Source organism: Mirounga leonina, unplaced genomic scaffold (genome assembly GCF_011800145.1).
Source record: "Mirounga leonina isolate KUSES-001 unplaced genomic scaffold, KU_Mleo_1.0 Mir_168, whole genome shotgun sequence".
Taxonomy (NCBI): Eukaryota; Metazoa; Chordata; class Mammalia; order Carnivora; family Phocidae; genus Mirounga; species Mirounga leonina.
The window spans coordinates 8309385-8332998 of record NW_023270426.1 but is presented as its reverse complement, the minus strand read 5'-3'; the positions used below and the strand labels follow the sequence as shown (position 1 = coordinate 8332998).

The window sequence follows — 23614 nt, the reverse complement described above, 5'->3', positions numbered from 1 at the left end:
TTCCCATAAATAGAGCTGAAGGGCATTATCAGACATACCGTGGAATCCTATGCTCTCAACAGCAATCTCTGCCATTCCATCTTCCTCTTTTGCCCCCAAAATTAGTAGCTAAAATTTAAATCATTCCAGTTCGACCCCAGTGGGATGTCAAGAAGAGAGTTTACCTGGGTGTAGACAACATGAGACTTCACTATACTTTTTCTATGAGTTGTGTTTATTTAAGTATTTTTATAAAAAATGTAAGCAGAACTAAGGTGTATCATCTTACGATAAGTGTTTTTCCTGGTATATATTCTTGCTACACCTCCCGGTTTGGTCCCCACTGGAAACACCTTGACTGCTTCTCCAAGGAGTCTGTTTCCTTCAAATGCAGGAAAACCTCATGTCTCGTCTCTGATCACAGTGCTCACAGAGAGTGGGCAGCACGGGCAAGACAGGAGCACCATTTCATGTGGGCCGCATGGTGGATCACCAGGAAGGTAATAAATGATAAAGGAAGGTGGACCGTCGCTTCAGGATGGGGGAAGGAAAGGGGCTGGACTTCCAGCCCTGACTTGATATGGGATTAAAGCCACACAGGCTGGTTCAGGCAGGAGTGTGAAGAAGAAATGCTACTAATGTCAGAAGGAGACAAATACAGAAAGACCCAGGGCTGTTTTCAGTAGGTAGAGGACATTGGATCTATCTCTCTCTCTCTCTCTCTGTCCCCTGCTCCACAAATGAGCCTGCCTGTCCTTAGCCACAGCAGCTTGCTTCTTTTTCCAGAAAGAGTCTTGGGTCAGGATTCCTCAGGCCCAAGCAGTGTCATCTGGGAGCCAGCCCGGAGACCCCAGTTGGAAATACTTGTCTGTCGAAAAATATTCAGAGGAGGCTGCCTGAAGAGTCCCTGTAATGGAGCTCTTAACGGGATTTCCATGCGGACTCACAGGGGGAGATTCGTCCTCTCCACACCCCTGCTAGAATGCTTGTTCGGTCCCCAGTGTTCCCTGCTGATAGGACATCCCCTGCAACTGTGATGTGAATTGAATGTGCAAATAAGCATCCAGAAATCCTGGAACCCTTCCTGTAGCCTTAACTAGAGGGGATATATATATATATATTTTTTTGCAATTCCTAAACTTCTATTTTTCTTTCTTCTTTTTCTTTCTTTCTTTCTTTTTCTTCCTTTCTTTCTTTCTTTCTTTCTTTCTTTCTTTCTTTCTTTCTTTCTTTCTTTAATTCCATTAATTAACATAGAGTGTATTATTCATTTTAGAGGTAGAGTTTAGTGACTCATCAGTTGCATCCAATACCCAGTGCCTATCACATCACGTGCCCTCCTTACTGCCCCACCCCCCCACCCCCCTCCTCTCCTAGAGGAGAATCTAATGGAAGTTTGCAGCATGAGTTAAAAGAGCAGTGAGGGTGGTGCGGTGTTGCCCACGCCTCTAAAAATCACGCACCCCAGACCAATAACTGCCCGGCTGGGAGTGGAAATGGAAGCCTAGGAGTACCTTCATCTAGTACCTTCATCTAGTGTCTGCTCCTCATCATCCAGAAGATTATCTACAGGGACCATAGCAAGGTTCGAATTCATAGCTCACGGAGGTGCCAACTACTGTCCAAGAAATTATTTTCTTTTTGCAGTACAAATACCGGCACAGAAGTGAGTTAATTGGAAGGAGGGCCGTTGGCAGAGAACAGGCGAGCTCCCTCCTGTCCATGCAGAGGTTCTGACGACTTGCCTTTGCTAAGAGACAGGAACTCTTAGACTGAGGTTATTCCTACTGAGCTTGCTCTGGGTGTAATTCCACGGGACACTTGCAGGTCAGCTGAAGGGGAGCTGGGGGGGGGATCTCCCCCCATGTCCAGGCACGTGTCCAGGCGACTCACTGCTCCCTGTGGAAGTGACAATTCCTGCAAGAGCCGGTCGTTGCCCACTTCCAGAACTCACAGACTTAATAATGTCTACAGAGTAGTTGGTTTGGATTTTTTTGGTCATGCTTTGAAAGGAACGGGTATCAGAATGTCTTGTTAGGGCCCCAAGTGGCAACCCATTTCAAAGTGGAGGCCAGCATTTTTGCTGCGTTTCCCTGCTGGACTGCTGAACATCAGCAGAAGGCAGAGTGGCTTTTGAAAGACAGGACCGTACGTTCTACGTGGAGCACTGGGTGTTATATGCAAACAATGAATCATGGAACACTACATCAAAAACTAATGATGTAATGTATGGTGATTAACATGATAAAAAATAAATAAAGTCTAAAGTTTAAAAAAAAAAAAAAAGACAGGGCTGTTCACACTTGGGTTTTCACCTCCTCAGTGTAAGAGAAACCCTGACCAGCAGGCAAACTAGAAGCATACTAAGATTCCCATTTGCCTTAGTTACAAACACTGGATAAACAAAAAAATCACATTTGGCACATCTTTTTTTCGCATAGTTCATTGAGTTCATGATGAGATGAGATCCGTATGTAGCATACAGATAGCACTGGGTACGAGTGGGAGTTTGGGATTCCGAGAGTCGCGAGTTTGCTTCCCTAGTCCGTCCCTCGACTCAAGCTCAGCGTGACCTCGAGTTAGCTTGTTACCTATTTAAATATCAGTTTCTTCAGATGTAAAATAAAGATAACCTCTCCTTGTAGGCTGATGGGAGATTTATACACACGGCAGTCTAGGGAGCTCTAAGCGCAGTCTGACTCAGTACTCTAACTAGGTATTAGATGTTGTCATCTTTGCTAGCGAAATGAAAGAACTAAACCATCAACGGTATGAGATGTTATGTCTTTCTCAAGAGGATAATCTTCTTTGAGGGTAGCTAAAGACTATTTTAAAGTTAATCTCTTCTTCCTGTGGAACAGACAAAAAAAAAAAAACAGCAACAAATGATTAGTGCAACTATCTTAACTAACCTCTTACAATACAGTGATGTGGGACTAAAATACCAGGTCCAATACATCTGCTTGTATAACTTGGAGCTGACTGTGCTGTGTTAGGTCATGAATTCAAGGTCTGCAGCAACCCAGTGGATCCAGGATGGCTCTGAACTTCAGCCATAAAATGAACAAAGATCCCGAGCAAAACTGCCGGGAGTCCAGGCAAAGCAGTGCTGTCCGGGGGAGCAGAATTTCCTGGGCAGAGCACCTTCCTGACCCTGGCCTCCACCCAGGAGCGCCTCGCCTCTATGAATGCACATTCAAGGTCTAAAATACAGGGCAGTTTCACAAGCCATTGCCTGGGCAATGGGCGGGGAGGCACAGGACTTCCTGGCAGGCTTTTAGATCTCAACAATAAAACACCTATCAGCCCCTCGGAGACCCTGGAGAACTCTCCGGACTTCTCCTATAGAAGGAAAGAGCTAACCTCCACCCATGTGATGAATCGCCCTGTAGAAATTTTCTGACATACGAGACTGGCACCAGTTCTGAAATTTCACTGTAGCATTTCCCGCTCTTGGTAAGGGAGTAGGAGTTAGGCACGGTTCTAGTACTTTAACTCCTTAGCTCTTTTTTGAAAGTCTTCGCTGCGCAATGATTTTATAGAGAAAGGAAGATTCCCAATCAACAGCTCAATTAAAAGCGTTTCCCTGGGTGGCACGTTATTTCAGAAAGCACAGGGATGGGAAGGAATCCAGTTTTTCTTGAGACTAAGGAGTTGCCTGAAATTGCCACCTGAATCCTCTTGTTCCCTGAATAATAACAGGCCTAACTGTGAAATTCAAAAATCTTGCTCAGGAAAAGAGAAAGGAAGAAAAACAGCAACAGCTGGCTCTGAAATTTCCTGGAGACAAAAACGCCGGCCCTGCGGAGGTGCAACCCACTTGCAATTCTGCCCGACGGAGTGTGACGCCCCGCCCCCCGCCCGTGTGTCTGCGCGCATGCGCACGGCTGCTCGGTGGGGGGGGCTGGAGGAGGCAGAGCGTCGGCCCACTACGTCATGGTCATGGCCACGCCCCTGCCGCCGGACCCCCAAGCTGGCTTCCCGCGCTGGACAACCTTGAGTGGTTTCCAGGGTTTCTTGTTTCCTCTCTTTCCCTCCTTTTCCTCCTTCCCTCCGTTACCCCAACCTCTCTCAAAAGAATTTTAGTCCTGTGACACTTGTGCTGGGAGAGGGCTTTACTTGGCGGCTTTTGGTTTACAGGATCGTTGGTGAACAATCAGTCTGTCTGGCAGGAAGGTACGCCCACAAATATTACAGGGAACCAGCTGGCTCAGGGCGCTGGTCCAAGCAGCTTCGTTTAAGGCATCGAGATCATAGAAGCCTTTGGCTGAAAAGTTAAAGAAAAGAGAGAGAAAAAAAAAAAAGAGGAACAAAAAGGAAAGAAAAGAAAAATGGTAAAATGGATCAGTTTTTATTCTGGAGAACCATACTCTACTTTTTATGGAAAATATTTTCAGGAAATACCTGTTGACTGAGGCTTTTAAACAAATCGTACTACTTTTGCCAAAAAAAAAAAAAAAAAAGTACCACTCCCTCTTGCAAGGGTTGAATAAAAAGTTAGCTATGAACCAGAGACTTTTCACTCCTTGGATTTTAAAAAGGGGAAGACATTGTTTTATGTGTTATGATATGCATTCTTCACTAATTATTAACATCTTTGCTTACACATTATTATCTTGCAAATACAACTTTTGGCCTTCTTTCAATTGACTCTAAATATAAACTTACAAAGGGAAAAGAACATGCATTTGTGTTTTCCTCTTCTGTAATCCCTTCAGTGGAATGTTCCGAAAAGCCAAAACTGACAGTCGAGGGTGAATTTAGGATGAATGATATCCTAAAAATGTATCATCTCTTCAAGGCCATAAACTTGGAGATTCTTTAAATAATTAAAGTGAAGAATGCAAACAGAATAGTTAATCTGACGAAAAGAAGTGTCCTTAAGAAAACAACCAAGACATCTGAGAAATGTATAATCTTCATTGGCAGAGCATAGGAAAAAAGGCATATGGCTTTATTTTAGAAAAACAGTGTGGGATTTAGCTTTAATAAACCTTATTTAAATAGAATGGCTTTAGTACATTAAATTGACTGTGTCTTCAAATCGCCCCAAATAGGTCCCCTTAAGTGTAGCCAGGCACTCAAACATAAATTGCATACTTTTCTTTTTATCATTTTCACAGCAAATATTTCTTCATTAAAGCCCAGGCAAATCTCCTGTGACTTCTTCCTAATGGTTCACACAAGCATAGCAAACTTTAGATCCCCATCCTGCTACTCCTCATGTTCTTTATTTTACTTGATGGGAAATTGAACCCCAGCGCAACCTCATTTTTCTCCTTTGGACAAATCAGTATCACTTTCCATACGAATGTGTATTTTGAAAGCTTTGAAAACTATTGAAAAAGGAATGGCACAGACTTTCTCCTTACTCATACCATGTAATATGTATTCAAAAATTCCAGAGTATTCATTGAGTCTCACTGGCGATGATTCATCACATCGCTAAAAGTTTTTGAGCAGGGCTTTGACTTTGGATCTGGAGGAAGGGTTGTTTGGATTCCATGACCATAGTAAGTCTGTGGGGGTAGAAATGAGAATGGGAATTCTCTCTGCCTCGAGATGAATGACACCTTCAGAAACAAAAACAGCATGGCGCCCAGAGGAAGACTGCAGGGAAGTACAGTAATAGGGCCTACCATTTCCACCTGTGGCCAGTAAGAGACTAATGAACCCCACCCAGGGCCTTCAAGCCCATCATTTCTCTCTCCTCTTCGAGACTCGTGATCATTATGCTCAGGCACAGAAGGTGATAAAGTCAGAAGTGAAGAAAACAGATTTTTGACACCACAGAGAATTGCTAGGAGACAGTTTCAATGAGGCAAACAAGGTCTTTGTGGGCAAATGCTCTAATTTCAGTGGATGGATGTGTTCATCTTGAGCCCTTTTCCCACCTGAATGATGAGTCCTCCTACTCTTGGCAAGGACTGTGAATAGTCGGGTTCTAGCAGCCTCTAGAACTTTATCGTGACAACCTAGATTCCACTCTGTGGATTGTTAGAGAACTCTCTTGTGTCACATTTCTGACAAGAGTGCTCTGGACTGATCGATACTAAATGACTTGGAGGTACCCTTCAGTTATGCAAATCTACAGTTACAGAATGAGGATTACTAAATTGAATGATACTTTTCTTAAAACCAAGAATGATTTTCCTTTGAGGTGATCCACTGAGAAAGTGACGATGGTAGAAATAAGATTAGCAAGTCTGAGTTGGCCTGGCAAACATTCTCTGAACTACTTTGTTCTCACCCCAAACGAGCAAGCAAAGGCTCCATAAGTAGGCCACACACGGAAGTTTATGGGGTTTCATTTGGCTTGTGTGGTGCTTTACAAAGCATTAATTGCAAAATTTGAAAGATCTGGGCATTGCATATCGATTTCTGGATTTACAGATTCTTTTGTGTTTTCGAAAAATATGCCCACACTGGGCTACATTTCTTAATGGTAACAGCAGGAAGCAGGGGGCCGTGGCCTCCTTTAGAGAGAGTCGGTATTCTCCCACTCCCCATGGACACCACCCTCCCTTTTGTCATACGTGGACTAATTTATTTAGTTTTGCACCCTGGCTGATGGACCCTGCAAACTGTGAGTCCGGTACCCTGCTCTGTGAACACTAAGACACATTCATATTTGAAAACATGTCTCCAGGTTCCCGCCAAGATTTTTTAAGCTTCATGTTTTTTAAGTATAAGTTTGATAATATATGAAAGTAACTTTTGGGAAATACAGGGAATGCCAGTGGGTCTCTCTCCTTGCACAGTTTTGACAATAGTGTCTTTACGTCTTAGCATCTGAGGCCCTTTGGTCAGGCATTCTAGAACTGTTTTTCCTATTTGGTTATAATCAAGACAGTAAATGTTGCTGGTTGCAGTTATTTGAATAAATAAGAAGGAATACCTCTCCTCTTATAAGTTCAGAGAGAAAAGTCTCCCTTTACAGACTCAAGTGTTTTTTTGTTTTTTGTTTTCCCAAAACTTACCTGTAATGGTCCTGACTTCTGGTTTTTTAGGTTCTGATCTCCTTAACTCTTTAGGTAACAAGTTGTTTTCATTATGCCACTTTTTCAGACATTGTGGTTCATGGATGGCAATAGATTTTGTTCCATATTCACGACCACAAATGTAGCAGATAACTGTTGGTGGACGCCTTATCATTGTTGGCTACAAGTAATATAAAATATCTGTTAGATAAAGTGCAGGTGTAGAAATTACACTTTAAATTATAATACAGTCACATTAGCTAGACAATCACATTTTTAAAAATTCCAACCAGTCAAGTAAATTGAAATTTTTTTGACAACTAAGAGAATAAACCATGTCATCTGAGTGACTGGGGTGGGGGTGAGGGTGTGGAAGGATAGGAGATAAAGAAGAGCTGACCAGAATTCTACAAATTGGTACTTTATAAAATGTGTTTTCTCATTTAATGATTTTTGATTACTTATCTTCTGGCCATTCTCCACGCTGGGAGACTACAGAAATAGAATCATCTTTTCAGTAACATCATGCTCTATTATGCCAATACTTCTGAGAAGTAAAGTCATTAAGCGTCATTGGAGAGTCTAGAAGGGACACTGTGTACCGTCCCACATTCCCTCACCTTAACAACTTCCTGTGATTCTAAGCCTTTTCTGACCTGGAGCAGGCTCCACCCACAAGCAGGGCAGCTAATCAATCACAAGTGGGAGTTGATCGATAATGGCCACTTCACCGAGGCTGATTCCATGCAGTGTTCCAAGAGCCCCTGGTGGGATTTCACCTCAGCTGCTCATTCACACACTATATAGATTTTCTTCTCTTCCCTGTCGCTCCTCCCACTACTTTACTGGGGGTCATGGGGTCACCTCCCCAGTAAACTACTTGAACTCAAATTCTTTTCTTAGCACTTGTTTCTGGGAGAACTAAATCTAAGGAAGACTGAAAGATAAAACAGAATAGGGACTTTCTGCTTCTCTCCAGGGTATAGAAAGTGATAAGAAACTTTGCTCCCACCTAAGCAATAAGAACAAATCAGAGAGCTTATGGAACCATAAGTTTTTAGTCTATTGGAGAATCAAAGTTGCAAGGCAAATTAATGAACTAGAAGAACTGCCTGAGTTTGAGAGTGGATCAGCACAACCAAAAGAGTATCTCCCATGCTGCAACCTTATGTGAATATGAGACAGCAGGTGTCTGCCACAGAGAAAAGGCAGGACAGCTGAGTGTGAACCCTACTGAAATGCAGGCATGCAGTAACTATCTATGTAAGTCCTCCCACACCCTGTCTTACACCCAGTAACAATAAGGGGTGGGGCAGTCTAACAATGCAGAGAGAAACCCTCACGAATTCAAGAATGCAGGTCCTGCCTAAATCTGAAGGCTGGAGAATTAGGCCTTGCTCTGGGTATGAGATAAGAACAATCAACTGCTGATGGAGGGGTAGGAACTAAGGAGGGAGGGGGCAGTAGGAGGGACTCCCTCCGTGTTGCATGCAGGAAGGGTCCAGAGCAGCTCAAGGGTGCGGCAGGAGAACAGGGAAGAGCCTTGTAGCTCCAGACTTTATACGAAGTACAAGGCAGGGGTAGCTTACCACTGGGGAGTTTAAAGCCCAGAACTAAGCTTACCTAAAGCAAGGACTAAACATTGGAAATAGATTGTCATAGAATTCTTAGATTTTTCTTAAACTGATTTTTTAAACACAGAATGTGATATATTAAAGGTGCAAATTTTAATGTCTACAGTAATCACAAACCACAAACACATGCAAAGAGGCAGAACTAAAAATTCAACATGGGACATAGAATTAAAAAAAAAAAAGGTAAGTTAGCCAGTTGCCAAAGAAAGATAGGGAAGAAGGAACCAACCAAACAACAAACAAACAAACAAACAAAAGGCAAGAGGAATAGAATTAAAACACCAAGGTGATGATAGACTTACACTCAAACATATCAATAATTGCAGCAAATATAAATGGACTAAAGAACATAATTGAAAGGTATGGATTGACAGACTAGATAAAATAAAAAACCTCTAGATGAAAAACCCCAACTATATGTTGTTGACAAGAAACACATTTTATGAATAAAGGCACAAACAGTTTACAAGCAGAAGGATGGGGAAGAAGTTTCATGTAAACACTAAGCAAAAGAGGATGAGTATGACTTTATTAGTGGTCACACCTAAATGAAATGCAAAGGTTGGAAATGTTTCTTCCAGTTGTGAAGATCAGGGAAGCCTGAAGGAAGTAGCATTTGGAGAATGGGTAGAGTTTGGATCACAGAAGGTTTTGGAGATGGGAAAGAGCGTGAGCGAAGCTTCAGGGACAGGAACCTAAAGGTGAGTAGAGAGAAGAGCAACTAATATAAAATATTTCTATTAATAATAACAAATAGTTGCCCAGTGATAAATGTAGCCTTGAGAACTATAATCAGATAGTTTGGCTGCAGCCATGCTATGAACAACCACGAATGCCATGTTAAGATCTGGATTTTGTTTTGTAAATGATAGGAAGCTATTAAGCAGGGGAAAAACCTATCATTGTACTTATAGAAAATTAGTCTGGCAATAATGTATCTCCAAGGGTTGTGTTGGCAGCACATCTATGAGAGCTTGAGCATCCTTGGGTAGGAAATCATGGATCCAAGAGAACATCAGTGGTGATGTCACTTGCAGAAAAGAGGAAACCCGGAAAGGCAGGTTAGGGAAGGAGAAAAAAGTGGATTCTGTTCTGGACGTGTTGCATTTGATATCCTAGTAGAATTCAAATGTAAGTCCAGCCAAAAGAGCAAATAGAGAGAGGCCTGTCATTTGGAATTAATGGGTTTCAGAGCTTTGCACGCAGAGATGATGTTTAAAACCGTGAAAATTCCAGAAAAGGAGAATATAGAGTATGTATGGAGGGAAAGTCCTGAGGGAAATCTACAGTGAAGAGATTGGGCAAAGGAAATCACAGCCTGAAAAGACAAAGGTTCAAGTTCTCCATTAAAGAAAGAGGGCGTGGAGACAAAGGACTCCATGGAGAATTCAGGAGACACTTCTGGTTTCCAGAAAGGCAGCAGCACTTCTGTCCAATGCCACAGGGAATAATGGGGGGCTGAGGAAAGTCGCTAATTTGGTTGCTGACAGATTATATGCCAGTGACTTTTGAGAGTTGAGCTCTAATAGAGGGATACGGGTAAAAACTTAACTGTTAAAAGTTAAGGATTAGGTCAAGGAAAACAGAAATACACCTTCAAAAAGTTTGCAGAAAGGAAATTTGAGACAGAGGTGGAGCTGAAGAAAGGTCTATTTTGGGGGTACCTGGATGGCGCAGTCAGTTAAGCCTCCGACTCCTGGTTTCAGCTCAGGCCCCGATCTTAGGGTCATGAGATGGAGCCCCACATTGGGCTCTGCACTTAACTAGGGTCTGCTTGAGATTCTTTCTCTCTCCCTGCCCCTCTCCTCTGCTCCCACTCTCTCTCTAAAATAAATAAATAAATCTTAAAAAAATAAAGAGATCTGTTTGGTTGTTGTTTTAGGGGTAGAACAATCTCTGGCAGAAAGAGACAGGACTGAGAGCAGAGGGCTAAGTATGGGAGCAAGGTCTCCGAGGAGGCAGGAGGAGATGAGATCCCAGGATGTAATTAGACATGTTAGCCTCTGAGGACAAGGAGAAAAGATGAAAGAGAGATGGTTCATCACGAAGTGAGGCACAAGAAGGAGCTCCTACAGGATGAATTCAGTCTTCTAACTATGAGGCAAACCATCTTCAGAGAATGAAGAGATTTGGATTCTGGGAAATAAAATAGCAAAAATTACTGAGGTTTTTGCAAAAACAAACTGGGATTCTCTTGGCACCGCAGAGAATGTGACAGTCATTTAATTAGGGAAGAATACTCACCCAATAATGGGAAGACCCAGGGAGGCTGAGCTGCAAGCAACTTAGTGGAATGAAAAGACCTTTGCCAATGTTTGTAAGTAGCACTGGGTGACGTGAAAGCAGAAACAAATTAAGTTGGTGGTGTGGTTTCCTCTGGGGATATAAGACACGGTAAAATGTGTGCATGTTTGAGAGTCAGCCAGCTTTTCACTAAGGCTCATGGGGGTTACACCTGCAGTGCAAAGAGAGCAAAATCAAAGCAAGAAGGAAGCATGTTTCTTGTTTCTGCATACCCGAGCAGAAACTACAGATTCTAGATGAGTGAAGCTATTAATACACAGCAAGCAAAATGGAAAATGGAGTTACTCCTGAGATGATCCACTTTTAAAAAAACACACATTATTTGCTAGAGGGGAGGTGGATGGGGGACAGGTGAAAGAAGGTAAAGGGGATTCGGAGGTACCAACTTCCAGTTATAAAATAAGTAAGTCACGGAAATGAGAAGTACAGGTAGGGAATATGGTCAGTAATATTGTAGTAACGTTGTATTGTGGCAGATGGTAATGACACTTGTCTGGGATAAGCACTGGGAATTTACAGAATTGTCAGATCACTATGTTGTACACCCGAAAGTAATATAGCATTGTATAATACTGTATGTTGACTATACTTCAGTAATTAAAAAAATTTTTTTAAATATTTTAATTAATTAATTAATTAGAAAGAAAGAGAGCGGGGGAGGGGCAGAGGCAGAGAGAATCTCAAGCGGACTCTGAGCTCTGTGCAGAGCCCGATCTGGGGCTCGATTCCATGACCCTGAGATCATAACCTGAGACAAAGCCAAGAGTTGGATGCTTCACTGACTGAGCCACCCAGGCGCCCCAAAAGAATCATTTTTTTTTAAAAGCACATTATTTGAAGTAGAATATTTTTCTTCTATTATTCTATGCTGAACTATGCCAATAAACTACATTTATCAAAAAATGACTAAATTGTTTTTAGCCTTCTTGTTTATTAGCCATGTAACAGGATCTAATGCCTGAAAAGTGACTTTAAAAATAATGCAATATAAGTTAAGAAAAAAAAAAGAAGAAGGTAGCGGGAGGGGAAGAATGAAGCGGGGGAAATCGGAGGGGTAGACGAACCATGAGAGACGATGGACTCTGAAAAACAAACAGGGTTCTAGAGGGGAGGGGGGGGGAGGATGGGTTAGCCTGGTGGTGGGTATTGAGGAGGGCACATTCTGTATGGAGCACTGGGTGTTATGCACAAACAATGAATCATGGAACACTTCATCTAAAAGTAATGATGTAATGTATGGGGATTAACATAATAAAAAAAAAATTTGGCGAATTCGAGACCTAAAAGAAAGGCTAAAGCAGAAGCAATGATTTTCAAAATACCCAACAGTTACTATTTTTTACATGTTCATTTACTTGAAGATTAATTAAATACAGGCTTTTTTAGTTTAACATGAGAAGCTTGTCTTTTTACTTTGAGAATAATGAATATTAATATTCCATATGGAAAGTATGAGCCAATTCCAGTCTTTAACCAAGCATATGAGCAAAATAAATGGCATGGGTCATTAATGGAGACATTCATGTCACATTGTCAGAAGGTTTCCTTTGGAAGGAAGAATTAGAAGAAAACAGGCAGACCCAGAGGCCAGAAGACATGCACAAAATAACTTAAAGGGATGTGGGAGAAAATTAATACCATGAAAAGGCTAAGATGTTCTATATTATATTTTCCAAAGCTTGGTCCATGCTATTTGTGGTTGAACTGCAGTTGAACCTGCAACACACTCCATATTCTTAGGTTTTAAACATTTCACTCCTAAGCCTGCTTGAGGGAAGTGCAAGCAACCCAGAATGCAGCTGAAGAGAAAAATGCATCCCCTGTGGGGCTGAATGGAGATAAAATAACCTCTTTTATTTTTCATTCATTTCACGATTGTCAGTCTGAAACTTGCAAAGAGAGCTGAACGATCTCCATCCCCTGGTCCCGGCTGTGGGTTTGCTCTTCAGCCTCTTTCTCTGGTGTTTTGAGCTGGATGGGGGTGTGGGGAAGATGGAGAGGGAAGAGAGGTAGAGTGGGTCAGCGCCCCGGGAAAGAAAAGGGCAGGAGGCTCTGCTATGAAAGGGCACAGCCCAGCTGAGCTAGGCAGGCGCACTGAGGCTTTCAGCACGGCGTGCGGACTGTCTACCTGGGGCCTTGCCAGGGCCACAGATTCCAGGAAACCGTAATCAAAGGAAGGCAAAGAGGAAGCCGATAAGTCTAAAGTTCTGACAGAGCAAACGGTTAGATCAACAGTTTTCCTGTCAACATTTCAGATACTCTTGGGGTGAGGCGTTAATTTTTTAACATCTAGGTAAAAGATTTTTTGAAAGAAGTTAATCTCTGAATCTACAGAAGAACCCTTTCAGGTGTGAACTGTTTTAGGGGAGGGGGGCAGCTAAAGCCCCACCCCCATACAAGTTTATTAGGACTCATTACAAATTTGCTTTTGCTTCCTGATTTCCTGGGAAAGTCTACTGAGGCTGGAAATGGACAGAGGGCGTTGAGCCGTTCAGGGAAAGCTTTCAGATGTGTGTATTTCTTTTAACTTGAATCTACTAACTTTCATATGTTTCCAATCATTTTGCTGGCCACCTTTGGCATTATCATTTTATTTTCCATGCAGCATTTTTTTTCCCTCCTTTTTGCTAATGTCTTTTCTCTGCTGGGAATGCTTCATGTTTAATCTTTTGGGCCAGGACTGTGCATGGCAAAAGAAAGTGGACATTTAACAGCTTTTCTCCGGGTCACTGTGAGTGACCGGTCATCTACCTACTCACTTTTACAGTTTAAAGTAAGTAGCGGTCACAACCAGCGTTGGCGAGGATTTAGAGAAAGGGGAACCCTCGTACACTGTTGGTGGGAATGCAAGCTGGTGCAGCCGCTCTAGAAAACAGCATGGAGGTTCCTCAAAAAAGTTAAAAGTAGAACTATTCTATGACCCAGGAATCACACTACTGGGTATTTACCCAATGGATACAAAAACACTAATTCAAAGGGACACATGATGCACCCCGATGTTTACAGCAGCATTATCTACAAAAGCCAAACTATGGAAGAAGCCCAGGTGCCCATCAATAGATAAATGGATAAAGATGTGGTATATATATATATACAATGGAATATTATTCAGCCATCAAAAAGAATGAAACCTTGCCATTTGCAATGACATGGATGGAGCTAGAGATTATAATACTCAGTGAAGTCAGTCAGAGAAAGACAAATACCCTATGATTTCACTCATGAGTGGAATTTAAGAAACAAAACAAAAGAGCAAGGAAAAAAAGAGAGAGAAAAGCCGAGAAACAGACTCTTAACCCTAGAGAACACACTGATGGCCACCAGAGGGGAAGGGGGTGGGGGATGGGGGAAATAGGTGATGGGAATGAAGGAGTGTGCTAGTCGTGATGAGCACCAGGTGATGTATGGAAGTGTTGAATCACTATAATGTACACTTGAAACTAATGTAAAAATAAGATTAAAATAAAATAAAATAAAAAGTAAATAGCTGTGTAATACCACCATCTAAGCAATGGAAACAGAACAAGGACCAAAAAGGAGAGTGTTTTGGTATTAAATGAGGTATTGACAGAAGAATGGAAATAATTCCAGTAATCCTAGATTAGGGTATCTATTTCAATAGCTTCAAACAGCTCCCAGTGACCACCCTGAGAGCTCAGACTGAAAGGAAACCCCAGCAAACAGCACAACTCAATCCCGATAGAGTTTATAGAAGGAAGTATAACAACTGGTTGAAGGGGAAAAATATTCCAAGCATTAAGTGTTATCGTACGAATCTTAACGAAAGTGATACTGAAAAGTAAAATCAAAGCCATTACTAGCAATTTTACAAAAAATCAGAAACACTCTACATTTGGCCCTTGCTTATACTAATCCCACAACAAAAACTAAGTAATAATAATGCTAAATTATATTTGTGTGATATCATTTCTAGGAGATTAGGAGAACATAATCCAGCAAGGTAGCCTTTTGGAGATTTGTGGTAAAGTAGAAATTAGTAATATTTATGGGGCAATAGGCCCCTTTAAAAATCTAATGAGTTATATGGTCATCTTTCCAGAATAATGCACATGTATACAGAATTATGGGTATGATTTTGAACAATTGGTGGACTCTGTAAAGCCTACCCATTTACCCCAGGAAGTGAGCTGTTGAACCTTTAGTCAGAGCAAACTTTTTTTTTTTTCCCCAAATAGATGCTTCTTTGTGTAAGGAGCCATTTGGCACCATTTAAATGCCTCAGAAAAGGGCTAAGTTGAAGAGAACTTATGAAATACACCACCTCTGGCTTTAGGGTGATCTTAAGTTCTGCTTTGCCTAAAACAGTCCCTGTGATACCTGTTGTCTTGACAAGTATTAATAGCTCCTTCTTGCATTCTCTAGGGTGTCCCCATTTGATTAACAAATTATGTAATCACTCTACTTCTGATTCCCTTGGGAAAACATTATTTAATAAAATAGAAGCAATCAAGAAATGAAACAACCAGACAAGCTCAGAAATCTTGAAGCCGTGACTCCAAGACTGCAATGGATCCAGTTAAGCCTAGAACTAAAGCAAGACGACCCTAGAAATTGGGGGTTTGAGAAGAGAATAAAAAAAAGAACATACCTTGACATACAAAAATACTTACCAAAATTTGGGAAGGGAAGGAGAGGGGCTAAGATGTTAATGATACTAAATTCTTCACTGTTACGACAAACAGTCACTTAAAACAGTATAAAATTAAAACCCAGAGTTACATTTTTTTTCAAATCTGGTAACTTATCTTTGTTTTTTTAACTGTAGTGGGTCCTTTAAAAATATTCTTTAAAGAATATTCTTCAGTGAAGAAATATTTTCCTGAAGCTCAGCAATACCATCACCATCTCTTTGGTTTCTTTTTGTCAAATTCAAGTAAAATTAAATATAGTATCTCTTTTGCCTTTATAATATCTGTATTAATAACTTGTACGTGACAACCTTAGTCCTATGACAACATCTGCATGCCTGTTTATTTATATATGTTCGTGCCCAGAAGAGATGGCTGGAGTAATAGTGACTTAGGTCAAATGAAAAGGAGCTCACAGCAATTTTTATGCCAATCTTTGTACTTTACTAGTGGCTTGAATTTTTTATAATAAACTCGTGTCATTTTTATAAGCATAACAAAATGATAAAAAGAATATCAACCCCAGGGTCAAAACTCAAGTTGGGATTAGGTAATCAAATCAGTCCTAACAGGAAAAATCAGGTGGGGCCCAAAGTCCTTTCTGAACGTTCCTTAAATAACTGATAAAAGATGGTAATCAAGCTTGTGTATATAATCCAATCTAGTGTTGTCATCAATTAGTAATTGGACCTAGAATTAATGTTACCAATGAATAGTTTTGCATAGCATAAAATAGAACTGTAATGCAAAATGAAAATATTTACAGTGTCTTAAATTACATTATTCCAATAGTACCATTTTATTTTGTCAACTGTTTATAGTTGGACATACATCAGTCACATATATGATACAATTTATTTGAAGCCCGAGAATTCTACTCCATTACTTTAAAAAGCGATAAGAGGACGCCTGGGTGGCTCAGATGGTTAAGCGTCTGCCTTCGGCTCAGGTCATGATCCCAGGGTCCTGGGATCGAGGCCCGCATCGGGCTCCCTGCTCAGCGGGGAGCCTGCCTCTCTCTCTCTCTCTCTGTCTGTCTCTTATGAATAAATAAATAAAATCTTTAAAAAAAAAATAAAATAAAAAAAAAATAAATAAAAAGCGATAAGAAGGCCTAGGAAAAAAAATCTGAAGACAGAATTTAGCATGAGTTTGTTTCCACCTAAGATAATCTAAATCCAGGTCTTCCAGATATTTTCATTTTGTTCAGGCTCATTTGTCTGGCTTGGTTACGTTAGCCAAAATATGATTTCAGAAATAGCTAAATGGAACCGTATGGTATTAGCCATCTTATGCTGAAAAGTGGCAGCCAAAAGGATGATTTGGAGGGATGGATGGATTGAACCATCCCCTGGGTCCTGTGTTGCCCACTTGTGGCTGGACTGACAAATCAACATATAATTTTCAGCCTCCCAGCTGCCCCCCTCTCTTCTCTGCACTTGACTATGTTTTGTGCAGACTTGGCCTGTCTGATGTGGTATCCAGAATTTCTGTGGTTCTTCGTGGCTACAGAATAAAGGCCAAATGTTGCATGCTGACTTCATTCATGTCAACTTTAGCCACGAGAAACAGTCTACTAGCAACACCAAACTCAGCCCCAGACCCCAAGCCCACAGTCCTCAACTTTTCCTACCTTCATGACTTTATTCGTCTGCTCCTTCCAGCAATAACTATTTAAATGGAGGATAGCATCTTCCCCATGCTGGAGGTTATGGGGAATGCTAAACCTTAGCTCTCCGTAGTAATGGAGACCAGCATATCAATTACTCATTCAATTAGAAGGCAAAATTGGTTAAGTGCTGTGATAGATGGAGCCCCACAGGAGCCTGCAATAGGAAGGAAGGAAGGGTTTCGACCAGAAGCCAGTAAAATGGGCTGTTGAACAGGTAGAAACGTACTTGACCTATTCAACAACTGTTTAATATTACTGTAGTCAGTTAACATGAACACGTTAAAGTCGGTCATGAAAACTGATTAGAGAGAGTGTGAGAGCAAGGATCAGTCTATTCAAAATAGGTGGTCAGTCCTTGAGAACACACTCAAAGTTTGGCACCTCTTCAAAGCATCCTGCCCTTTCCACTTGGGTCCTGACCCCAGACTCCACCCTCCTGCCACGAGAAGCTAGCCATGCCTCAGACGCTGGGGAGCGATTTGACAGGAGGTACCGGCAGCCAGTACTTTCTCTGCCAACAGAAAGGCATCAGCCACCATTAAGGCACTGTGTTGTTTGGGGCATCGGGCAGAGAGAGGGCGATGAGAAAAGTGACGAAAAGTCTCTTGATCGTACTGAGACCTGAGTGTAAGGATGAGGACCTCATCCCTTTGAGACAGAATCAGATGAAGGCATGCATCATATGGGGGCACTTCATACTTTTCATAGATTAAACCATCTTGATTTCTTTCTTGTTGAGGAAATGCAGACGGGTTTTTGCCTGCCCTGAAGTAGCACTCTTAAGTGAAAATAAAAACAGTAAGGCACGTGTTGTGATGAGCACTGGGTATCATACGCAACCGATGAATTGTTGAACACTGCATCAAAAACTAATGATGTACTATATGCTGGCTAACTGAACATAATAAAAAGATTTAAAAAAAACAATAAGGCAACTGGAAACACCTGTGAATAGATAAAGTCTAACACTGCCATGGCATGGACCATTACTTGGCAATAAGTACCACTGCCGCTTGCACCAACGTGGATAGCGCTCAGAGCCCTCAGGCTGAGAGCAACCAGACACGAAAGAGTCCACTGCTGCCTGATTCCAGGGATAGAAAATCCACACTAAGCTGTAGTGTTTAAAAATCAAATCAGGGGTTGCCAGGAGGTAGGATCAAGAATGAAGTGTATAAGGAATCTTCGGGGTGATGAAGATGTTCTGTACGTTGGTTATGGTGGTGATATAACAGGTACATAAAACTGTCAAAACTCATTGAATTGCATGAGTTTAATGAACGCGGTTTATTGTTTGTCTTCGTTCCTCAATAACGCTGGTTAAAAACCACTCACGCAGATCTCATTTAGGGGAGTATTTTGCATTGCCGTGATCGGGGACTGCAGTCAATTTCAAGTCAGCAGTACACCCCGTCACAAATGATGTATTTTAGAGCAACGTTTGCCGGGCATTAGAGACTATTGTTAAGTCATCTAGATTCACAACCCTTTAATTTGTCTCCCAAGAAATTCTTGAAAAAAGAAAAAAAAAATGCCACGGGAGAAAAATGAAAAAAGAAAAAGAACTAGAGCGAGAATTAGAAAACGTTTTATTGAGTTATTTTTTTTTTTTTCCCGGACATCAACATTTTTACCAGAGACAATGCCCCGGGGAGCAGCAACCACAGTCACATACAAATTCATTCAGAAAAGTCCAATTCTAGACTGTCAGGCCCTCACCCTGGGGCAGAGATGAATAGTTTGAAAGTTGGGCTATCCCTCTGTGCCCACATGCTTGGCATCTGGTCTGTTGGAAACATCACTCAAACCAGTTTCTCATCTTCCAGTAAAAGGAACTTCAAAGTCCTTTAGTGCATGAGTGTGTGTGTGTGTGTGTGTGTGAGCTTGTGCACAAAGGAACAGGTCAGGTCACTTTCCGCAGGTAATGTCAGGGATATCAAAAGTCACCCTTTGCTTCAAACTATCCATGCTTTTACATTTTCCTTGGCTTTGTCCTTGACCTCCTTCCAGCCTACGGTTATCATCTCTCAGCTCATTCCCCTCAAGAGGAAAGAGATAGAGAGTGCTGAGAGCTTTGGTTCTAAAGGTCCCAAGTACATTAGCTATGTGCCACCAGACTGCAGAGGAAGCCTCCCACGTTCACCCACTGGGAGACAGTCATTTGCTGGATTTCTTTGCCATCATGGAAGCAGTTGGCCAGTTCCTTTTGAGGAGGTCATTTCAGTGGCGCTGTGCCAAAGCAAACACATCAAAACGTAAAAGATGTCATTTTATTACCAAATATGTATGTAAATGAAATGCCCGCTTTTTTCCTCCAAGGAACATGCTTCACACATTATTTGGAAATGGAACCGAAAATGCAGTAAGTTTAATTGTCCTTTTTTTTAATTTTTATTTTTTTAAAGATTTTATTTATTTTAGAGAGAGAGAGGAGTACAGAGGGAGAGGGAGAGGGAGAAGCAGGCTCCCTGCTGAGCAAGGAGCCCAATCCAGGACTCGATCCCAGGACCCTGGGATCATGACCTGAGCTGAAGGCAGACGCTTAACTGACTGAGACACCCAGGAGCCCTTAATTGTCCTTTTTTTTAAGGTTGAATCACAACATCCCTGCATCAAAACAGCCATATGTCCTGTGTTCATTTGGGGACATTTGTTAACCTGAGAGTCAAGGAACCCAGAGGTGAGAACATCCTGAAAAAGAAACCATCTCCATTGTTCTAAACCATGACTTTGATGAGTACATTAGGGAAAGGTGCCCCGCCTTAACACACTTTCAAACCATCTGGTTGTGATCATTAATCTGTAATGGTAGAAGTCACAAGATGCAAAATTAAAAAGTGATGGCCATGGGAGGGATACACATGACAATCCTTCCTGTCTCAAGACTTGGCCTCGGATCATTCTTCTATATGTTGACATGTACTTTGTTTCTGGGAGTGTGACTGGTGATAAGCCCAGTATGGCCAGGCTGTAAATATCTGGGTTTCATCAGCTTTTTTTCAACTTCACAAAAGGCAGGAAAGCAATGAATTTCTAAATATTGATACTGAAGGTGCACTGTGAGCAGAAAGGACCCAGGGACACCTACTAAAAGCATAGCTCAGGCTTTTGGAAGGTTGAGACCTACCCTAAGTGGAAATGCATCTGGAGGAATGGGCTGTCTGTCAGAAGGTGATTCCGTGTAACCCAGATATTGTTGCTCAGGAAGAATCTTCTGGTTACAGGCCATGTGCCAGGCCCCATGCTAGCTACAGAACTAGGAACTGGTCCCAGCAGTTGGGATAACCATACTTCACTCCCTACCTTTACTTGGGAAATATTTTTTCACTTTCTCCTAAGCTTTTTCTCTGGGACAGTAGGTCAGGGGGATAGATTCCTCTGTGGCATGCCCAGAACCCACTCCATGTGAAGTTAGTCAAGAAGCAGAGTCTGGGTGATAAAGGGGCCCAGTGATGGGAGAAAGCATTTTTTTAACCTCTCCACCCACTAATATTTTTAAACTCAGACTCTAAGTTCTAAAAAGTACTGTCCAGATTATGGAATCTCTCTAGGATCCTGTACTTTTTGTGGCCCTGTAAAATTCTTAGAAGGTATGTCACCTGGATGTTTGACTCACAAGAACAACCTCTTTGTTCTGGGGACTCCCACAGGTGGATCCAAATGGCAGTTGGTGGCTGGGGTGAGTTACCCTATGCTCAGGCATGGAGGGTGCAGGCCAGCATTCCCTGCATACAACTGTTACACAACTATGTGCGTCCCTTCACAGGTCCCTCATGACTCAGGCTGTCCCCTTCACAGCATCTCACCAGGCTACTGCCCAGAACTCCCTCCCCTCTGCCTCATACTCTGGATCTCGGATTGTAACCTGATGGACCAATGACCATTTCAGCCAACAGACAGTCACGTTGTACTTGACTAGCACGATGTTCTTAAAAGTTTTAAATGTGATACCTTTAGGGAGGACTTATTCTCCAAAATACCACAGGCTCTACCTCTCCCTATAGCCCTACAGGCATCCCGCCCAAACCCTGAGAGCACTGGAGCCAGGGCCCCTGAGTAGCTAATTCCCCACTCCTCTCCCGGATAAAAGGTATTTGCCTTCTAGCTCCTGTCTAAGAAATGAGCCGAACTTGTGGTTAATTGGCATTCGTGTGCCAATAGCTAAAGAGGGTTTGTGATCCATCTAGGAAATCTTTGCATTTTAGCTGGAAGTCAAAGGACTGAATCTCAGACTGTGGAATTCAAAACTCACCAGGTAGCAGGGAAGGTATTTAACAACAACAACAAAAAAGCGTGTACAGTGAAAATTAACAGATGGTCACAATGAGAATTCCCTGCTTTCTTTGAATCTACCACCGAGGCAATTCCCAAAGAGCTCGACAGGAGTCTTGACGCCCATCCTGAGGTCTAAAGAAGTTTTTACTTTAAAGGCTGAGGATGGTTTCCAAGACCGCATTGTAACTGTGGGCACAGTGACTGTGCATTACCCACAAGTCGTTGGCTTGCTGGACGGTGTTTTGCTTCCCCCACTCCTGACCGCTGGCTGTCAGAAGCAGGGCCCAACCTGCCAGAGGCTGAGGGTCTCTGTAGCTCTTTGCGTGGGTGTCATGCCATTGACAATGTTCCCTTTCTGCATGACAAAATTAAACATAGAGGACTTGGGCCTTCACTGCTATTTTAGATTTTCCACACTCCTGACTCCTTCCATGAGGGCCAAATAATTGAAATGTCTGTGGTAAGTGCACAAGGCATATCAGAGAAGGCAAAAAGTCTGGATGGGGAAATAAGAGGGAAAGTTTTTCTCCTCCATACTTGCGGAGAAAAGAATAAAATATCTTGTAGAAATCCTTGTGAACGTTCCAATATTGAAACTCTCTGACCAAGTAGCAGCTAATAATTCCCCAGCACTTTCGAAGTGCCAGGCCTTGTACTAAGCGCTTAACACACTTTAATCCCAATAATTCTCATGATAGTCTTCTGGGCAGAACTCCGTGCCCCCATTTTACAAATCAGAAAACTGAGGCACAGGGTCGTTAATAAGTAGTGAAGTTTGTTTTCACTCAGACAGTAGCAGGAAGGAGCTGATGAGGGATGATTTGTCAGACACCATCCCTGGTTCTGTGTGGGAGATCTTTCATTTCAGTCTCTCACAGTGGGGGGACAGAAGCTGGGGAAATTTAGTAATTGGCTCAAAGGTCTGTGACTTCATTGTTCATCTACTATCAGATCCCAGGTCTGTCTGATTCCGGCTGCTTCTAGGAACACGGTGGAGGTAAGGTCACCAAAGGTTAGCAGAGTGTCACAGTCAGTCTTATTTGTCTGCAGAATCAGCCACTGGGTGAGATTTGAGAGAAACCAGCACAATTCCTACGTCTGTTCTCTTGACTACCTCGAATTTTCATTCCTTTGGGTTGAACACTGCCCTCCTTCCAGATCCTTTTTCAAAATGCAAAAAGTCCTACGAAAGATTTTCCTGTGAAGGATTTCATTGGATTCTCCCAAGCCCCTTCCAACAATATCTAGAGATAGGGGTTGGCAGGGACAGGGAGGGTGCACAAGGTGCTGAAAAGGAGAACAAGATCAGAATATGAAACTGGGTCAACAGAGACTCACTTCCCAAGTCAGAATTTTGCCTGCGGCCGTTTAAAGCATAATTTCAACAAACCTGACTGAGACTGAATGTGTATAATTAAGTGGCATGCCATACCATGCAGACAAAGTATAAATAACATTTTAATGAATAGGAGTAACAGCATAACTCCATCTCAAACCTCAACAATTGCAGTTTGATTGTCCAGAAACCGCTGGTATTTCACATTTCCTTCTGGTGTTTTCAAACAATTCTACCCAAATGTCACATCTGGAAGGATCATTGTTTGAAACTGAATTGTTTTTGGAAATCACTGGATGCCACGTTAAGGAATTTTCCGACCCAGCCTGTGTATAGGCCAACTATTAAGAGTCTGTTACTTACGATGTGGAGTTTTGTTTTGCTCCTTTGAATGATAAGAAAGACTTCGCCAATCATTTGGAAAGGCTGTTAATATTCAAGTATCTGCACATACCTGATTTTTTAAAATGAGCTACTAGTATTTGGAATATATGCTTGGTATTTTAGAATTGCTCATCCTGAGATACAAGACTGAAAAATGTAAGTCAAAGAACAAGTGCCAAATTGGTCTCTGCTTCTGAAAGGAATACAGTTTCTTGGCTGAAGTTTGTTGTTTTGTTTTGTTTTGTCTTTTTGCCCTTCTTCTTCTTCTTCTTCTCCCCCTCCACCTTCTCCTCCCTCTTCTCCCTCTCCTCCTTCTTCTTTCTTCTTCTTCTTTTCTTCTTCTTCTTCCTCTTCCTCTTCCTCTCCTTCTCCTTTTTCTTCTTCTTCTTTCTTCTTCTTCT

General features: G+C 41.9%; 1 protein-coding gene across 1 annotated transcript in view; it reads right to left on the bottom strand.

Annotated features, from left to right (window-relative positions):
• Window positions 1-3971: 3971 nt before the first annotated feature.
• Window positions 3972-23614, bottom strand: part of LOC118016566 (zinc finger protein 474-like) — a 148264-nt gene continuing 128621 nt past the window's right edge. Inside the window, exons 9-10 of the mRNA XM_035013984.1 lie at window positions 6960-7140; window positions 3972-4246 (exon numbers count right to left, since the gene is read on the bottom strand). Of these exons, the coding sequence (XP_034869875.1) occupies window positions 4095-4246; window positions 6960-7140 (333 nt within the window). The 3' untranslated portion in view covers window positions 3972-4094. The remainder of the gene's footprint in view (window positions 4247-6959; window positions 7141-23614) is intronic.